The sequence below is a fragment of the Oryctolagus cuniculus genome, chromosome 12, assembly GCF_964237555.1.
Source record: "Oryctolagus cuniculus chromosome 12, mOryCun1.1, whole genome shotgun sequence".
Taxonomy (NCBI): domain Eukaryota; kingdom Metazoa; phylum Chordata; class Mammalia; order Lagomorpha; family Leporidae; genus Oryctolagus; species Oryctolagus cuniculus.
Window position 1 is genome coordinate 1,296,796 of NC_091443.1, and position 16,865 is coordinate 1,313,660.

At 55.9% G+C, this 16,865-nt stretch overlaps 1 protein-coding gene across 1 annotated transcript in view; it reads right to left on the bottom strand.

Moving 5' to 3' along the window:
• AGBL1 (AGBL carboxypeptidase 1) overlaps nt 1-16,865 on the bottom strand; it is a 636,726-nt gene that overhangs the window by 170,631 nt on the left and 449,230 nt on the right. Inside the window, exon 22 of the mRNA XM_070053460.1 lies at nt 4,595-4,758. Coding sequence (XP_069909561.1) covers nt 4,595-4,758 — 164 coding nt within the window. The remainder of the gene's footprint in view (nt 1-4,594; nt 4,759-16,865) is intronic.

Below are 16,865 nucleotides of genomic sequence, written 5' to 3' on the forward strand. Positions count from 1 at the left end.
GTACGTGGGCCTCTGCCCCCCGTGTGGGGAACCCAGGGGAATCCCAGGCTCCTGTCTTCAGCCTGGCCCAGCCCTGGCAGTCATGGCCATTTGGGGCATGAACCAGTGGATGGATGACTGATCTCTCTCTTTCTGTCTCTCTCTCTCCCTCTCTGCAATTCTTTTAAATAAATAAATAAATCTTAAAAGAAAAGTGGAGGTCACAGTTCTTAAAAAAGCAAAAAGATCCCTCTGATATATAATACACTGCTATTGCTAATCAATAAGAGGGTAGATTATTTAAAATACAAAATGATTCAATGCTAAAAACGTAAAAGAAGTTATACTATGTAAATATACTCATCATAAATATACCTATCTGAACTCGGTAACAGAAAATTATTTCAGGTTCATACTGGACATGAATTCTTTGGTATTAGGCTGCTAGACAAGCTTGTCAAAGGTAAAGGAACGGGAAAAGCTGGAGGCCACGTCTGTTAGATCAGGAGCCGTCAACGCCAAACCACTCATAAGAAATGTGAAAGCCAATGGCCGTGACCATGCAGGAAAACTACCTGCAATGTGTGCGACAAACCTAAGCCGACTACTTTTAATGTATGATTTAAATTAACTTTAAGTAAAGATTTTTCAAATGATGATTAACAAAATAGTGGCTAAAAATATCAGGAAATGTATAAGAAAAGAATACATGATAAAGAATTCTGTTCAAAATCAGAAAATATCAAATTCTAAATTCAAACAGCTCTCATTTGTACTTAAAAATTACAAAAAAATTATACAAAAACAAGGATTTATAAACACAGCAGGAAAACTGTTCAGAACAGTACACATCTACTTAATCACAGGGAACTAATGTGGGCTATTTCAACAAACACTGACAACGATCGTCCTGATGATCAAATACAGGCATGGCTGCTTTTAGTGTTTTTCCAATTATATTTTCTTATTTAGAGGAATAAAATCACATGTTTAAAAATGAAAAAGAAATCTTTTTTATTATTTTTATAATGTATTTTTTATTATTATTTATTTGACAGATAGAGTGAGAAAGTGAGAGAGAGAGAGACAGAGAGAAAGGTCTTCCTTCCGTTGGTTCACCCTCAAATGGCCACCACGGCTAGAACTACGTTGATCTGAAGCCAGGAGCCAGGTGCTTCCTCCTGGTCTCCCATGTGGGTGCAGGGCCCAAGCATTTGGGCCATCCTCCACTGCCTTCCCGGGCCACAGCAGAGAGCTGGACTGGAAGAGGGGCAACCGGGACTAGAACCCGAGGTACCGGCCCTGCAGGATTAACCAAGTGAGCATGGTGCCAGCCCCTCTTTTTTTATTATTAAAATATAATTGTTTTTTAAGGTCTATGGAAGGTGTTGATTCTATATATATCTATGTTTTAAATTTTCCTTTGTTTCTTTTTACTTTATTTGAAAGGCACAGACAGAGACACAGAAAGGTCTCCCACCCACCAGTTCAGTCCCCAAATGGGGCTGGGAAGACAGAAGTCAGGAGCAGAACTCAGTCTGGGTCTCCGAGGTAAGTGGCAGAGGCCGAGCACCTGTGCCGTCTCCTGCTGCCTCCCGGCGTGTGCTGGGATCGGGCCTCACACCAGCACTCCCATTCGGGATGCCGGCTCCCCAGGGAGCATCTCACCCAGTGCCCAGTGCCCGCCCCATGTCCAGTTGTCTCGGTCACCCATCAAGCTGACGACAACCAAGTGACCCCAGGCTGTGCAGAGGCAGTGAGGGGCCACCCCAGCCACAGGATGGTTTGGGGGACACAGAGCCTGTGACCCACGGGGCTGCAGCTGAGCCCAGCACGGACGCCAGGGCGGCCTCTGCTCTCACTGGCAGGACAGGAGACAGGGAGGCTCCGCAGAGCAGAGCCCCAGGCCGTGGAGGGCTGCAAATTGAGACCCACAGTGGCTGACTTGGCAAAACTGCTAAATGACTTTGCAAAAGACCTGTCAGGATGGATAAACGGTGCCTCCTGAAGCTGCCACTTAGCATTCCTGTGGCGCACACACAATTATTCCCGGGCTAAGCTGGAGCAGAAGGAGACAGGGGGAAGAAAGGAGAGCAGATCAAAAGCCTGCCTTCGTCTGCGGACGGCTTTCACGCGAGCAGCCGGGACAGAGCGCCGTCCAGGAAAACCCCACACACAGACGCGCTGGCTCCTGACCAGCGGGACGTCCGGGACATTGCCGACGCTCCCGCTGTCTGTGTGTAACCCAGGCCTGAAACGTTGCCACCAGGCACGCCACCCACAGCACGGTGTGCAGCCAGCAGTCAGCACCGGGGGCGGGCCTGGACACAGCGCGCATCCTCGCAATTCCAGGCAGAGTTTCCCAGGAGGCCCCCTGTCCAGGAAGTCCTGTGCAGCCTTCTGCAGGGTGGGGGACCCTGTCACACCAAGAAGAGGCCGGGGGGGAGGGAGGCAGGGGTCGCCCGGTTATGACACAGGGCTTCGTGGCAAACATCAGCTGCCCTGTGTGCTATAACCAGATGCCTGGTGCCAGCAGGGTTCCTTCTTGGTCTGGTTTATAGGCAACTAACCCCCGCCCAGCCCCCGCCTGGGATCAGGCCGGCAACACAGTCACTTCAGACAGGGCACGCGGCCCTGGTTCTGCTCATCATAAACTCCGTGAGCAGCAGAGGAGAGAGGATGAGGAGGGTAAGAGGAGGGACTGCCCAGGGCGGCAGGGGGCAATGCACATCCCAGCAGGCCAGAGTCTGAAACACAAAGCAGGCAGGTGCTCAGGGTGTGGGGGACCAACAAGGGGCTCTGACCACCAGGGAGGGATGGGTCTGGGTGCTCCTACAGCCCAGGGGAATTAGGCCCCAGGGAAGCCAGGCCACACAGAGCAGCATGGACAGCGGCCGCTAGATCTTTCTTCCTGGGCTTTGGAACAGCAGCCTGACAGCAGCGGGCGAGACGTGCATGGAAATGACCTCAAAATGACCCAGGACAAACGTCCCGCCCTGCGTCCCCTGCAGCCCAGGATGCAAAGCCCCTCCTCAGCCTGCAGACTCCGCCCCCTCGCAGTCCCAGTCCTCGCTGCCCTGCTGCTCCAGGTACAGGCGGAGACCTGGCCTCTCCCAGCCGCCCACTCCTGCCACCCCTTGTCTGCACCACGGTCCCTCCTTCTCCCCAGAATCTGCGCTCACTGACCACCCTCACAGTCCCCGCCGTCTGGCCCTGCCTGCACCAGCAGCAAGCAGGTTCTCTGGCCAACTCATCTTCAGGCGCCTGGTCCATGGAGAAGGGACACTGCTGTGTGACAATGGGGGGGGTGGACTGCCATCGCGCCTCAGCAATCACTGCAGACGGCCGGCTGTGCACACACCCTCAGTGCCTCCAGACGGCCGGCTGTGCACACACCCTCAGTGCCTGCAGACGGCCGGCTGTGCACACACCCTCAGTGCCTCCAGACGGCCGGCTGTGCACACACCCTCAGTGCCTCCAGACGACCGGCTGTGCACACACCATGGCTGCCTCCAGACGGCCGGCTGTGCACACACCCTCAGTGCCTCCAGACGGCCGGCTGTGCACACACCCTCAGTGCCTCCAGACGGCCGGCTGTGCACACACCATGGCTGCCTCCAGATGGCCGGCTGTGCACACACCCTCAGTGCCTCCAGACGGCCGGCTGTGCACACACCATGGCTGCCTCCAGACGGCCGGCTGTGCACACACCATCAGTGCCTCCAGACGGCCGGCTGTGCACATACACACCATGGCTGCCTCCAGTTGGCTGGCTGTGCACACACCATGGCTGCCTCCAGACGGCTGGCTGTGCACACACCATGGCTGCCTCCAGACAGCCGGCTGTGCACACACCATGGCTGCCTCCAGACTGCCGGCTGTGCACACACCATGGCTGCCTCCAGACAGCCGGCTGTGCACACACACTCCATGGCTGCCTCCAGACGGCCGGCTGTGCATACACCATGGCTGCCTCCAGTTGGCCGGCTGTGCACACACCATGGCTGCCTCCAGACAGCCGGCTGTACACACACACCATGGCTGCCTCCAGATGGCTGACTGGTGTATGCACGACATCACTGTCTGCAGCCTCCAGACACCATTGCTGGCTCCAGACAGCCCACTGCCTCTAGACAGCTAGCTACGAGTACACACAACATCGCTGGCTCCAGACTACTGGCTGTGTGCACACACCATCAGGGCCTCCAGTCTAGCTGTGTACCTGTAACACCACTATCTCCAGACTGCCAGAAGTGTATACCCCACTGCTGGCTCCAGACTGCTGGCTGTCTACACACACCATCGCTGGCTCCAGACTGCCAGCTGTGTACACACAGCACCACAGGCATTGTGGAGGCGTGTGGGTGTGCACGTGTGCCTATGCCGCACCCTCTCCACCGCAGGGAAGGAGAGTTCACCACACACATACAAGGGCTCCTACAGGAAGTCTCCTGCCAAGCACACGTGGGCCAGCTGGCGGCCTCCTCCTCCCGTCCACAGCGAGACTGACATCCCACACGGCTTGGCGGTGGGCACGACCGCACCGACCTCACATGGCCGCTCTGCACGGGGGCCGTAGAGCTCCCAATGTGCCCCACGCCTGTGGGCATCTTACCGCTGCAGGTGGAAGTCCAGCGCCCCGTCCTCAGTGTTCAGCACCGCTGCGGCTCTGGCCAGGAGCTGGTGGTGGCAGCTTGTGGACTTGAACTCCAGGATGAGGAGGCCCAGGCAGAACATGGCGCCCATCTCCTCCAGCTCGCTCGTTCCAAACTGCAGACCCTGCCGGTACACAGAGCAGCCCCGGTGACACACAGGAACAGAGACGCACGCCCACCACGGGGACCGGGACCGACAGCAGCGGTCAGTCACTGCCCTGTGGGTTTGTCGTGCACTGTGGACTGGCCGTCTGTGGGGTTCCCCACAGAAACAGAGCTGGCGGGGTGGGAAAGGACAGGAAGCTAGAAGCTCCTCCCCACGGCAGCCCAAGCAGCAACGCTCCTCTACCGTGTGAAGAGTTTTGAAGCTGAAGCAGAAATTTATACATAATCTTACTAAGAGATAGCCTTCCTTTCCCCTAAATTTATCAACCAATGGGGGTCACCGCCTGCAGTGCCAGTGTCCCATAATAGTGCCGGTTCCAGTCCCAGCTGCTCCGCTTCTGATCCGGCTCTCTGCTGTGGCCTGGGAAGGCAGTAGAAGATGGCCCAAGGGCCTGGGCCCCTGCACCCACATGGGAGACCTGGAGGAAGTTCCTGGCTTCTGGCTTTGGATCAGCCCAGCTCCAGCTGTTGCAGCTGATCAGGGAGTGAACCAGTGGATGGAGGACCTCATTCTCTCTCTCTCTCTCTCTCTCTCTCTCTCTCTGCCTCTCCTTCTCTCTCAGTGTAACTCTGACTTTCAAATAAATATCAACCAATGGAGCACGATAGGGAAAATCCTTCTTCTACAAATGCGTAAACAAGTGAACAGTGAAGAGGCATCTGTGTAGCCTGCCTTCAGAGAGAAGCGCACACGCGACAGCTGACATCAGCATGAGCCCTCCTGCGTGTCAGAGAGAGAAGCGCACAGGCGATGGGACATCGGGACAGGGGCCATCGGGACAGGGGCCATCGGGACAGAGGACATCGGGACAGGGGACATCGGGACAGGGGCCATTGGGACAGGGGACATCGGGACAGGGGACATCAGGACAGAGGACATCGGGACAGGGGCCATCGGGACAGGGGACATCGGGACAGGGGACATCGGGACAGAGGACATCGGGACAGGGGACATCGGGAACTGAGCCCTCCTGTGTGTCAGAGAGAAGCGCACACGCGACAGGGGACATCGGGACAGGGGCCATCGGGACAGGGGCCATCGGGACAGAGGACATCGGGACAGGGGACATCGGGACAGAGGACATCGGGACAGGGGCCATCGGGACAGGGGCCATCGGGACAGAGGACATCGGGACAGGGGCCATCGGGACAGGGGCCATCGGGACAGAGGACATCGAGACAGGGGACATTGGGACAGGGGACATCGGGACAGAGGACATCGGGACAGGGGACATCGGGACAGGGGACATCGGGACAGGGGACATCGGGACAGGGGACATCAGGACAGAGGACATCGGGACAGGGGCCATCGGGACAGGGGCCATCGGGACAGGGGACACCGGGACAGGGGACATCGGGACAGAGGACATCGGGACAGGGGCCATCGGGACAGGGGACATCGGGACAGGGGACATCGGGACAGGGGCCATCGGGACAGAGGACATCGAGACAGGGGACATCGGGACAGGGGACATCGGGACAGAGGACATCGGGACAGGGGACATCGGGACAGGGGCCATCGGGACAGGGGACATCGGGACAGGGGACATCAGGACAGAGGACATCGGGACAGGGGCCATCGGGACAGGGGACATCGGGACAGGGGACATCAGGACAGGGGACACCGGGACAGGGGACATCGGGACAGAGGACATCGGGACAGGGGCCATCGGGACAGGGGCCATCGGGACAGGGGACATCGGGACAGAGGACATCGGGACAGGGGACATCAGGACAGGGGACATCGGGACAGGGGCCATCGGGACAGGGGACACCGGGACAGGGGACATCGGGACAGGGGACATCGGGACAGGGGACATCAGGACAGGGGACATGGGGAGCTGAGCCTTCGCCCGTGTCGCACGCTGTGCTGAGCTCCTTGCAGAGCATCGGCTCGCGCCGGAGCCCGGCTCAGCAGTGGAGATGCCACCTGGCTCGCCCACGTCCCTCAGCAGCGTGCCTGCACTCCAGTCCTGGCTCTGCTCCTGACCCTGCCCTCTGCTGATGGGTACCCTGGGAGGCAACAGGGGATGGCTCCGATACTCGGGCCCCGCCGCCCAGGTGAGGGACCGGGTGGAATTCCCAGCTCCTGGCTTCCACTTGACACAGCCCCAGATGTTGTGGGCATTTGGGGAGGGGACCAGCAGATGGGCGATCCTCCTGTCTCTTTGTCTCTGTCTGTGTCTGTGTCTACCTTTCAAATAAGTAAAATAAAAAAAATTTAAAGGTTACTTTTTAAGTAAGTAAAAGCCTGAACTCAGTGATTCCTGACCACGGACTAAGGAGATCCAGGCGCTCAGAAGCTGTAGGGGCCGGGCAGCAGCTCCTCGGCTGAGTTCCGGTGACTGACTCAGCGTCCCAGGCCACAGAGGCTGCTGTGCGCGGGCCAGGGCCTCTGCCAGCAGCCAGGTAGGGGGCAGGTGGTGATCGGACTTAGAGGAAATGGGCTTCAACCCCAGGGCCCCTGTGTTCTGACCTTGTGCTCCGGGCTTAGCGAGCTGATCTTCCCCGACACCCAGGCCTCTGGGGACAAGGAATGCTTCAAGTTCTCGTGATTCCGACCGCTATCAGCTCAAGTTATCTTTCTGCTCCTCATAAAGGTGGCTCATGTGACGGAAGTCAGTGTGGCACCAATGTCTTCCAGCTTATAAGACACTTCACCCAAATAAAGATAACTGCATTTCCATTTTTAAAAAAATAGGTTCTCACATCCAAATAGTGGTGCTCGAAGACAGAGGGCAGGGAAGGGAGGAGAGAACACCCACTTTGCTTACGGCCATGTCCAAATACCGACGGAGTCTACAGGCACAAAAGGTTTCCATAGCCTTGGCAGCCATGGCAAGAGCCTCCGGTGATCGCTGATGTCATAAGTAAGAGTCAATTGTTAAAGGAACAACGGGAGTCACTGTGCACTTGCTCCCCAGGTAGGACCTCCGTCCCTAATGAGCTGTACTATGAGAATCAACTGCAAATCTTGTTCCCAAACTGTACTTTATATGTTGTGTGTGTGTGTAGGGGCAAACTGTTGAAGTCTATGCTTAGCATGGAGTTGGTCCTCTGTATATAAAATCAAACTAAAAATGAACCATAATGAAGAAGGAGATGGGAGAGGGGGAGGGAGAAGGAGGTGGGCTGGGGGGTGGGCTGGGAGGGTGGGGTGGGGGAAAGAACCACTATGTTCCTAAAGTTGTATCTATGAAAAAATGCATTCATTAAATAAAAACTTTAAAAAGCAATTTTAAAAAAAGAAGACAGAGGGCAGGAAAGTGAGTGTGCGAATATGTTGTCCACAGCCTCCGAGGAAAAGCAAAATTACCCCCAAAACCCCCTGAGGCACACAGCAAAGTGGAAAGTCTCCAGTTTATTCCCATTTTGGAGCTGATTTGCCGCATTCGTTTTTCTAAAGCAGGGAGACGTGGCTGGAGGGGCGTCTGATCCTGCGCTGGCACCAGCAGGAGGAGCGAGGACAGCGGCTCAGCACTCAGCTGCTGCCCGCGGTCCCCGGAGCCCAAAGCCTCCTTCCAGGAGCCGGCTCGAAGGTCTGCTTCCCCCTGCCCTGCTCCTGGCTGCTTGTCCTCCATGGAGGAAGGGGGCTTGGTTGGGAGACAGGAAGTGATGTCATAGCCTCCTCCTCTTCCATGTCGGTGACCCCCCCCCCCCCCCGCAGGTGCTCTGCAGAGCCAGAGAAGGGGAGTTCTCGGGGACACAACCCTAGCGGCACAAGCCCTCCTGCTGCCCAAGCTGCTGCACTCTGCAAAGGAGAGTGTGTTCCCGGCCGCCACAGGACCGGCCCAGGGACCTCGACGATGCCTTGCAACGCTGCCTTGGCTGCGGGGGTCTGGGCAAAGCCCTCGCTCCATTCTGCCCTGCACCACTGGTCTCTCTTTGCCACTCCATCCTTCTCGCTCTCACCCAGCATGGAAAACGTGTGTTTGTCTCCCTTCATCCCCAGCTGCGGGTCTGGAGGTGAACACTCACAGGCAAGGCCCAGGCAGCACCTGCTCGTGTGCAGGTCGCACAGCTGTGGCAGGGCCCGGCCTCACACGGGGCCTGGAGAAAGGACAGCGCCGGGCGGGCACAGAGACACCTGTGTGCCGGCTCTGCGCAGCCAGATCCTTAGCGCCTTTCAATTATGCCCCTCGTGGCCATAGAGCACGAGCTTTTTTTTTTAATTTGATTTCATATTTGCCTGCAGGAGAGTCACCCTAACCTCTGGGCGTGATCTGGGAAACAGGTGGCCAGGCCGTAGAGATTCTGCCCACTGTCCGGTCACCTGGTGCACACACAGCAGTGAGCCCAGCAACAAGGGTGGTTTGGGCTTAGTTTGAAGGTGGGGGTCAGTGACATGGAGATGCCCTCCCCTCGCCCCCAGTTCGGACCTTAACTGGGAATTTTAATGTCAAAAGTACTCACTAGAGTGACTCCATAAGTAAGGTTCCCTTTGCACGTGTGTGTAAGGAATCGGGGGGGGGGGGGGGCAGCGTCCCTGTTTCCCAAGCTGGACCTCAGGACCACGCCTGTCATTCTGGTTTTCTCACCACGCTTGAGAGGCGGCTGCTGCACTTCCCGGCGGCCATCGTCACTCAGGAACGAGAGAGAAAGTGGGGCGGGCGTCCCCAGCCTGCTTTTCCTACACTGCACTGCCCTCGCGGTCAGAGCCCGCCAGCTCCTCCCTCGTCTGCCCTGAGCTCCCGGACTTCTCAGCCTCTCTAAGAGGCCGGGGAGAGATGCGCCACGCAGCCAGTCACACCCTTCCTCTGATTCCGGGACCTGCAGAGCCCCTTCCACGCATCGCACTCAGAGGAACGCGCCGCCGGCCCAGCCCTCCACAGGTCCGCAGGCTGTCCTTAATAACCCGCCCAAAACAAGAGTAGGTGCTACAGACTGGCAGACAAGCATAGCATCCAAAAACATGAGTTTAAGAGCTGATGTTTGATGAGGAAAACAGTTCTAAGAAATAGACAAAGGTGGATACGTGTTCAACTTCGTTATTTAAATTAAATGCACTTCCAGTCCAGCAAACTGGTAGATGCACAATCCAATGTTTAATATTGATTGCCAAGCTGTATGCTAAAAGTTGGTAGACATCACCGCATCTGGAGGAGCTGTGGGTGGATTCTCACCTCTTGGGAAGTCAGTCAGCAACACCTGACGTGGTGATGACACCGTAGGGACCCCTCCCCTCCCGAAGAGCTGATGCCAACAGAGTGAAACTCCGTGCAGAAAATGCGAAGTAGGTCAGTGTTACAGTAATCATCACAATGTGAGGGAAATAAAGAACAAGGAAGGGATGACTAAGGGAATCACAATGGATAAGTGTGCTAGGACCTAATGAAGCCATTAACATGATAATTACAGCGACCATCAGTAAGCGGAGAAGCGAGAGGCAGGCATGTCATGAGGTGATGGATGGCACGGCTGGCTCTGCACTGAGTGGAAGGGGCGACTCCCACCACGCCACTCCCTACTTGCCGACTCCGCGCTCCAGTTTGTCAATAAATGCAAAACACAGGCGAAGGCCCTGCACGCTTGTCAAAGGAACTCCCACCTTGGAAAAGCGTTCCCACACCAGCGCTGCCTGCCCACGTCTACAAAGCTAGAACAGCCAACGTGCGCGTGGCGGAGCCCTCCTGTCTGCAAGATTCTCTTCTCGTCTTTGGTATTGGGAAGTGGATTTAAATGTATTTTCACCTGTTTTACTTGCAATATGCCGACACCATCATTGGCCGGTTTCAGACATTCTGGGGAAATGTCATTCCTTATCCTTTCGCACACGACACAGCCCTGCCCTCCGTGCAGAGGCTCGGCCTCAGGGAACCGTGCGTTCAACGTGCGTTCCCCGTCCTCACGATGCTTCGGTGCCCTTTGCCTTTCGTGCTTTCTGTTTCTTTCATTGTAACAGATTCTGAAGATTATTCCAGCCACGTTCCCTTTTCATGATTTCTTCTCCAGCTGTCTTGGGCCTTCTCATTAATTTATTCATCTAAGGAAACTTTCTGAAACACTCATAAACACAGTTGCCGTGCGTTGTTCGACCTCATTATCCCTGCGCGTGCAGTCACTGTGGGGAACATTGGGCAGTGAGGTTTTCCCTGTTGAACGGGGATCACGCAGGTTGGTTTGCTCAACTGTTTTCTGATTTTTTTAAAATTGTGAATTCATTGCTTTGAATTTGATTTTAATCCTCTTTCTCCAGGCTGGAACATCATTTCCTCCCCAGATTCCCAATCAGGAGCCCGAGAGGCCACAAGTTCGCGGGAGACTCTGGGAACCCGCGCACGGCACATCTGAGCTGGGATCCCAGACCTGCTTGAGGGAAGCATCACACTTAGGAACGAGAACTGATGCTCCTGCCAAAAAGCACGGCCAAGCCAGTCAGGGGAGATACTAAACCCACGGAAATGTTAGTGTTAAAGGGCGGGCAGCTCTGAAGGTGCCAGCCGGAAGTCCACTGTGCATTGCAGAACAAGTCTGGGAAACTCCTTGTTTCCGTTTCTCAGAAAGAAACAGGAGTATTCTGCACTGCTGACATTAGAGCAAACAGCGTGAAGAGGAAATACTCAGAGATTAGCAGAGACTGCCCTATGCAGGTGGAAAATGAAATTTCCAATTAAAACTGTCGCTCCCCCTCTTCGTGGAGGAACGACACAGGACCCTGCGCTGTTCTTTCGTCTGCTCGGCCCTCCCCGGGTTTGCTGCTGGTTCTTCCCGGGTTGGCTACTATCCCTTCCACCTCCGTGGAAGGGCAGTTCCCCCTGGCCACATTCCCCACTTCCGCAGGGGAGCGGCACACCGCCGGCCGGCTCTTCTCAGGGGCTGCACGGGTTCCCTTAGATGTTCCCCATAGATATTCCTCGTGCATGCCATCTCTCTCCTCCTTTATAGTCCTCCTCCGCCAATCCTAACTCGGCTGCCCACACGCCGAGTACGCTGCTCTCCTCCAATCAATAGCAAGTCCTACAGTTTATTAGTTGAACTGGAGGCAGCTGTGCGGAAGCTGTTTACTTCTCTCCCAGCGCCATATTGTGGGAGAGCAGATGCACAGAATAAGTCTTAATTCCAGTAACTCAGTCTAGTCCGGTTGCTCCCCACAGATCCCCCTTTCTTTTTATTTTTTGGCATTGATACGCGCCTGTCTTCGGTGTCCCGCGGCACACACTCTGCTCTACTTGCTAGAGTTGCCACAGGCTCTTACAAGTCCTATCAATCAGGCAAACCGAATCCGGGTCCTCTCTTCGCCATGTTGTGAGGAGGTTTTTAGGCGCTGATGCGTGCCTGTGTTCGGTGCCCTGCAGCGCATGCTCTGCTCTGCCTGCAGGGGCTTACAAAACCTAGCAATCAGGCAAACCGAATCCAAGCCTTCTCATTGCCGTATTGTGGGGGAGACTTATTAGTGTTGGTTTGTGCCTATCTTCGGTGACCTGCAGCTCATACTCTGGTCGAGCTGCTTGCTGGCGCTTACCGCCTTAATTAGGCAGACCGAATCCAAGCCTCCTAATGGTTGTATTGTGGGGAAGCCTTACTGATGTTAATTCGTGCCTGTCTTCGGTGACCTGCGGCGCATAAGCTGCTAGCTGCCCGCAGGTGCTCATCGCCTCACTTGATTAGGCAGACCGAATCCAAGCTCTCACATTGCAGTGTTGTAGGGAGGCCTTTTTATTTCTCTATTTCTCTATCTCCGGGCATTCCTATTTCTCCCATTTTACTTCTATCTTCCAGCATTCCTATTTTTCTCACTTTACTTCTAAACTTCTGTTTCTCTCATCCCTGTGGCTTTCCGGCACCTCGCCCCGCCGGCGGGTTCCCGGCTCTGCGCCGCTTCAGCCCGCGCGCCTCTCTCATCTGCTCAGCTTCCCGGCTTTGCGCGGCTCGGCTTCGCGCGCTCCGCGGTCTCCACGCTTAACCCTTTCGCGTCTGAACCACGGCCTACGCCAGCCCCGTTCCCTATCTATTCACGCCCCGTGCTCTCTGCACGCGGCGGCTTCCGCGAGTAACACAGCGTAGCTCACGTGTCCGCCACTAGCATTCAATCTAAGTTCCCCGGGCTAGCCTGGCGAATTCAACCCAGCATACGTCTCCGCCCCACGATCTGGCTTCCCGTCCTTTGCTCCCCGGGCTAATCAGACGGATCCCAATCTGGCTTACGTCTCAGCTTCTGGTTTCAACTTTTCGCCCCCTATTCCCGGGCTAACTTGAGAACCCCAAAGTGGCTTCCGTTTCCGCCTCGGCCTGCCCCCCGCGGCTTCAATTTCCCTAACAGTTTTCTCTACCCGGTATGTTTCCCCAAGCTTTCTTCCAACAATATTCCTCCCTCATTTCTCCTGGCCTCTCCCCACAGTCTGCGTCTGAGTCTGTTTGTTCTAGCTTTCACTTTCGCTTTCGACCTTAGAGATTTCTCCCAGCTTCCCCCCGTAGTCCGTATCCGAGTCTATGCCTAGGCTTTCAATAGCTTCTTCCGGCACCCTTTTTCGTCCGGCTTTTCCCTAGGCTGTTTACTAGTCTCTTTCTCCGGTAATTTCCCTAGGCTCTTTGCTAGTTTCTCTCTCCGATATTTTCCCATTTCTTCCCGTTTCTTCCCTCCTAAGTTTTTTATCCGTCCTAGGTTTCCTATCCAAGCTAGGTTTCCTATCCGAGTCACGGCACCATTATGTCGCTCCCCCTCTTCATGGAGGAACGACACTAAGTCCTGCCTAGGCTTCATATCCGAGTCACGGCACCATTATGTCGCTCCCCCTCTTCATGGAGGAACGACACTAAGTCCTGCCTAGGCTTCATATCCGAGTCACGGCACCATTATGTCGCTCCCCCTCTTCGTGGAGGAACGACACAGGACCCTGCGCTGTTCTTTCGTCTGCTCGGCCCTCCCCGGGTTTGCTGCTGGTTCTTCCCGGGTTGGCTACTATCCCTTCCACCTCCGTGGAAGGGCAGTTCCCCCTGGCCACATTCCCCACTTCCGCAGGGGAGCGGCACACCGCCGGCCGGCTCTTCTCGGGGGCTGCACGGGTTCCCTTAGATGTTCCCCATAGATATTCCTCGTGCATGCCGTCTCTCTCCTCCTTTATAGTCCTCCTCCGCCAATCCTAACTCGGCTGCCCACACGCCGAGTACGCTGCTCTCCTCCAATCAATAGCAAGTCCTACAGTTTATTAGTTGAACTGGAGGCAGCTGTGCGGAAGCTGTTTACTTCTCTCCCAGCGCCATATTGTGGGAGAGCAGATGCACAGAATAAGTCTTAATTCCAGTAACTCAGTCTAGTCCGGTTGCTCCCCACAAAAACAAAACAGAGAAGCCCAACAGCCTGTTCCACACAGGAAGCACAATCCATTCCATGGAAGACAACTCCAAGAAATTTCCCCAGGATCCAAGATGGCTGCCTCCGAGGCCCTGCACCTGCTGCGCACAGAGAAGAACCAGACAACCCAGGAAGGACCACGTCTCCAGGCTGATGGGGAGAGAGTCCAGGGAACGGGGACGGAGCCCCTCCCAGCAGTGGCATGCGAGGCCAGCGTGGACGCACCACGGCTGCCCGAAGCGTCTGCTCCTGCCGCGGGGTGGGGGCGGGGGTGGGGGGGGGCAGCACTGTGCCAGGAAAGGCTGGGCAGGAAAGCTCAGTGAGCCCGTCACTCCCCCAGGAGAACTCCAACCACACGGGCTCTACATCCGGGCTGAACGCTTGGCTGCTCTGCTCCAACAGAGGAATCCACATTGCCCACAGCACCACGGCCCGGATCCAAACGTCCGAGGGGCCAGCCGGCTGCCAGAAGCCCCCAGAGCTGGAGCCGGCCCCTTGGCATCCTGCAGCTGTGGGTTTGCTGTGCAAGCCCCGTGGTCACGCTGGCTCTCCCCGCGCAATCTAGGGAAGTCCAGAGCAGCCCAACGTGCGGCTGCAGTGGGCCTGAGGAAGGCCCCACCCCGCACTCCTCAGGGACCCAGGAGGCCCCACCCCCGCACTCCTCAGGGACCCAGGAGGCCCCACCCCCGCACTCCTCAGGGACCCAGGAGGCCCCACCCCCGCACTCCTCAGGGACCCAGGAGGCCCCACCCCCCATTGCCCTCACCCTCGCACGCCCTAGGGGGCCTGGGGGAGGCACTTTCTGTGTCCTGCAGCTCCTAGACTGCTGGTGCTAGGATCCCAGAGGACACACCCTTGCCTAGGGGCCTGGGTGAGGCCCTACCTGCTTTCCTCTGCCCCAGACCCCTGGCGTCCAGCGCACAATCCCCAGGAAAACCTGCGCTCAGCCGTGGGACTGCGTAAGGTCCCTCGATGTCACCGGCTGTAGAACTGTGACTGTTGGAGCTGTAAGCCCCAGTGTCACTTCAGCCCATCCATCAGGACCACATACTGTGGTTCCAGAGTGTGGGGAATCCCACAGGAGTTCCCAAAACAAGTCACAGATCACTGCTTACTCAACAAGCAATAGGAGGTGGACCATGGAGAAATTCATGGCAGTCCCAAATGAGTTACAGAGCACCGCCAACCACAAATAAACTAAAATAAGAATGGATCACTCATGCTAAGCTAGGAGCTGATGACATTACTTATGCTAAGCTGGGAGCTGATGACATCACTCATGCTAAGTTCAGTGTCTGCCAAGAACAAACTTCCTCATCAGACTGGACAGACGCCTCTGCACAGTCTGGTAACGCGTGTGCTAAGGATGAAAACCTCAAGTCCCCTCAGCACTGGCACGGTGAGTGGCAGCACCCGAGGGCCACAGCTGATATGTCCTGTCCTACACAGGTGGCTCCCTAGGAAATTCGGAGAAAGAAGGCGACTGATTGACACCCAGACCCCCGCCAGGGGCCTTTTCCCCCGGAGTGGCAGGGATAAAAGGAGAACTCTCTTCACCGCTCCCCATCCTCCCGGGGATCATGGCCCAGCGCGTGTGAACGTCTGGATCTCCATGCACTTGGAGCTGACGAGCCAGCTCGCTACTCTGTAGCGGCACAAGGCAGCTATGGGACCAAACTCCATCAGAGCCCACGCCTCTTCTCAGCCTGCTGCTAGACCCGACATCAGAGCAGGACTAGACCTCTCAGCAGGGGACCTCTCCGACTCCTCTCCTTGCTGTCCACCTGGGAACATTGAGCCTACTGCCCAGAGTGGCAGCCATCCCACGACTTCCTGCCTGTAAGGGACTGTCCTGAGATCCATCTCTCCCAGCAGTAAGGGAGACTTTGGACTCTGGACTTTGACCTTTCGTGACCATGATAGGAACCTTGAGAATGCAGCATTTATGATATCAGCCATGTTCAATGTGGAGGACTGTGCCTCGACCCTACGATTACGAACAATGCCATATGCATTGCTGTACTTATATTAGTATAGCTGGATTGCCTTTGAGACGCTTTGACGCTAGATTTGTGTTACGGTCTGTGGATTAATGAATATAACTGTATAGATGGCTATGCAGAGTGGTGAAGCCCTAGTGTTTTCACTGGGAAGACAGTCTGTGTCGTGTGCTCCTTCTTCCCCGTACTCCAACACATCACCCTTAAGCCTTGTTGAGCTGCGTGACAGTAGGCACTGGTGACAAAGAGCCACAGCCTTCACTAGCAGAGGCCCTGGCATCACTCACACAGGACTACGTGTGTCTCACAGCACCAGAAATATGGCCACAGCCACAAAAACCCAGTGGAACTGACACTCAACTCTATGGGGTCTGAGGAAGCCCACACCACTGCAAAGTCACAAACACCACCGCCTCCATGAATGGCTGCACATGGCACCGCAGCCTCACTGGCGCTGCTGGTGCTAATCACAGAGGCTTCGCTCTGGGCTCACCAACACCACAGCAAAGTGATTCCCCGGCTGACCGCGCACACCCATCTTAACAGCAACAGAAGACTTCCGATGGATGCTACTCCGAAAAGCAGCAGCAAATGTTTCCCCAGCTAGACAGATGCCAGAGTAGAGATACGGGAAACAGGAAGCAGCGGGCAGGAACGCTCCCGAGGAACGCAACAGTCCCCCCGAATACGCCCTGCTTTGGGGGAAATCTGAGGAATGCCTGCAAAATAATCCAAACGTGTTTCCAAAGAAACCCAGTAAGACACCAGAGAATA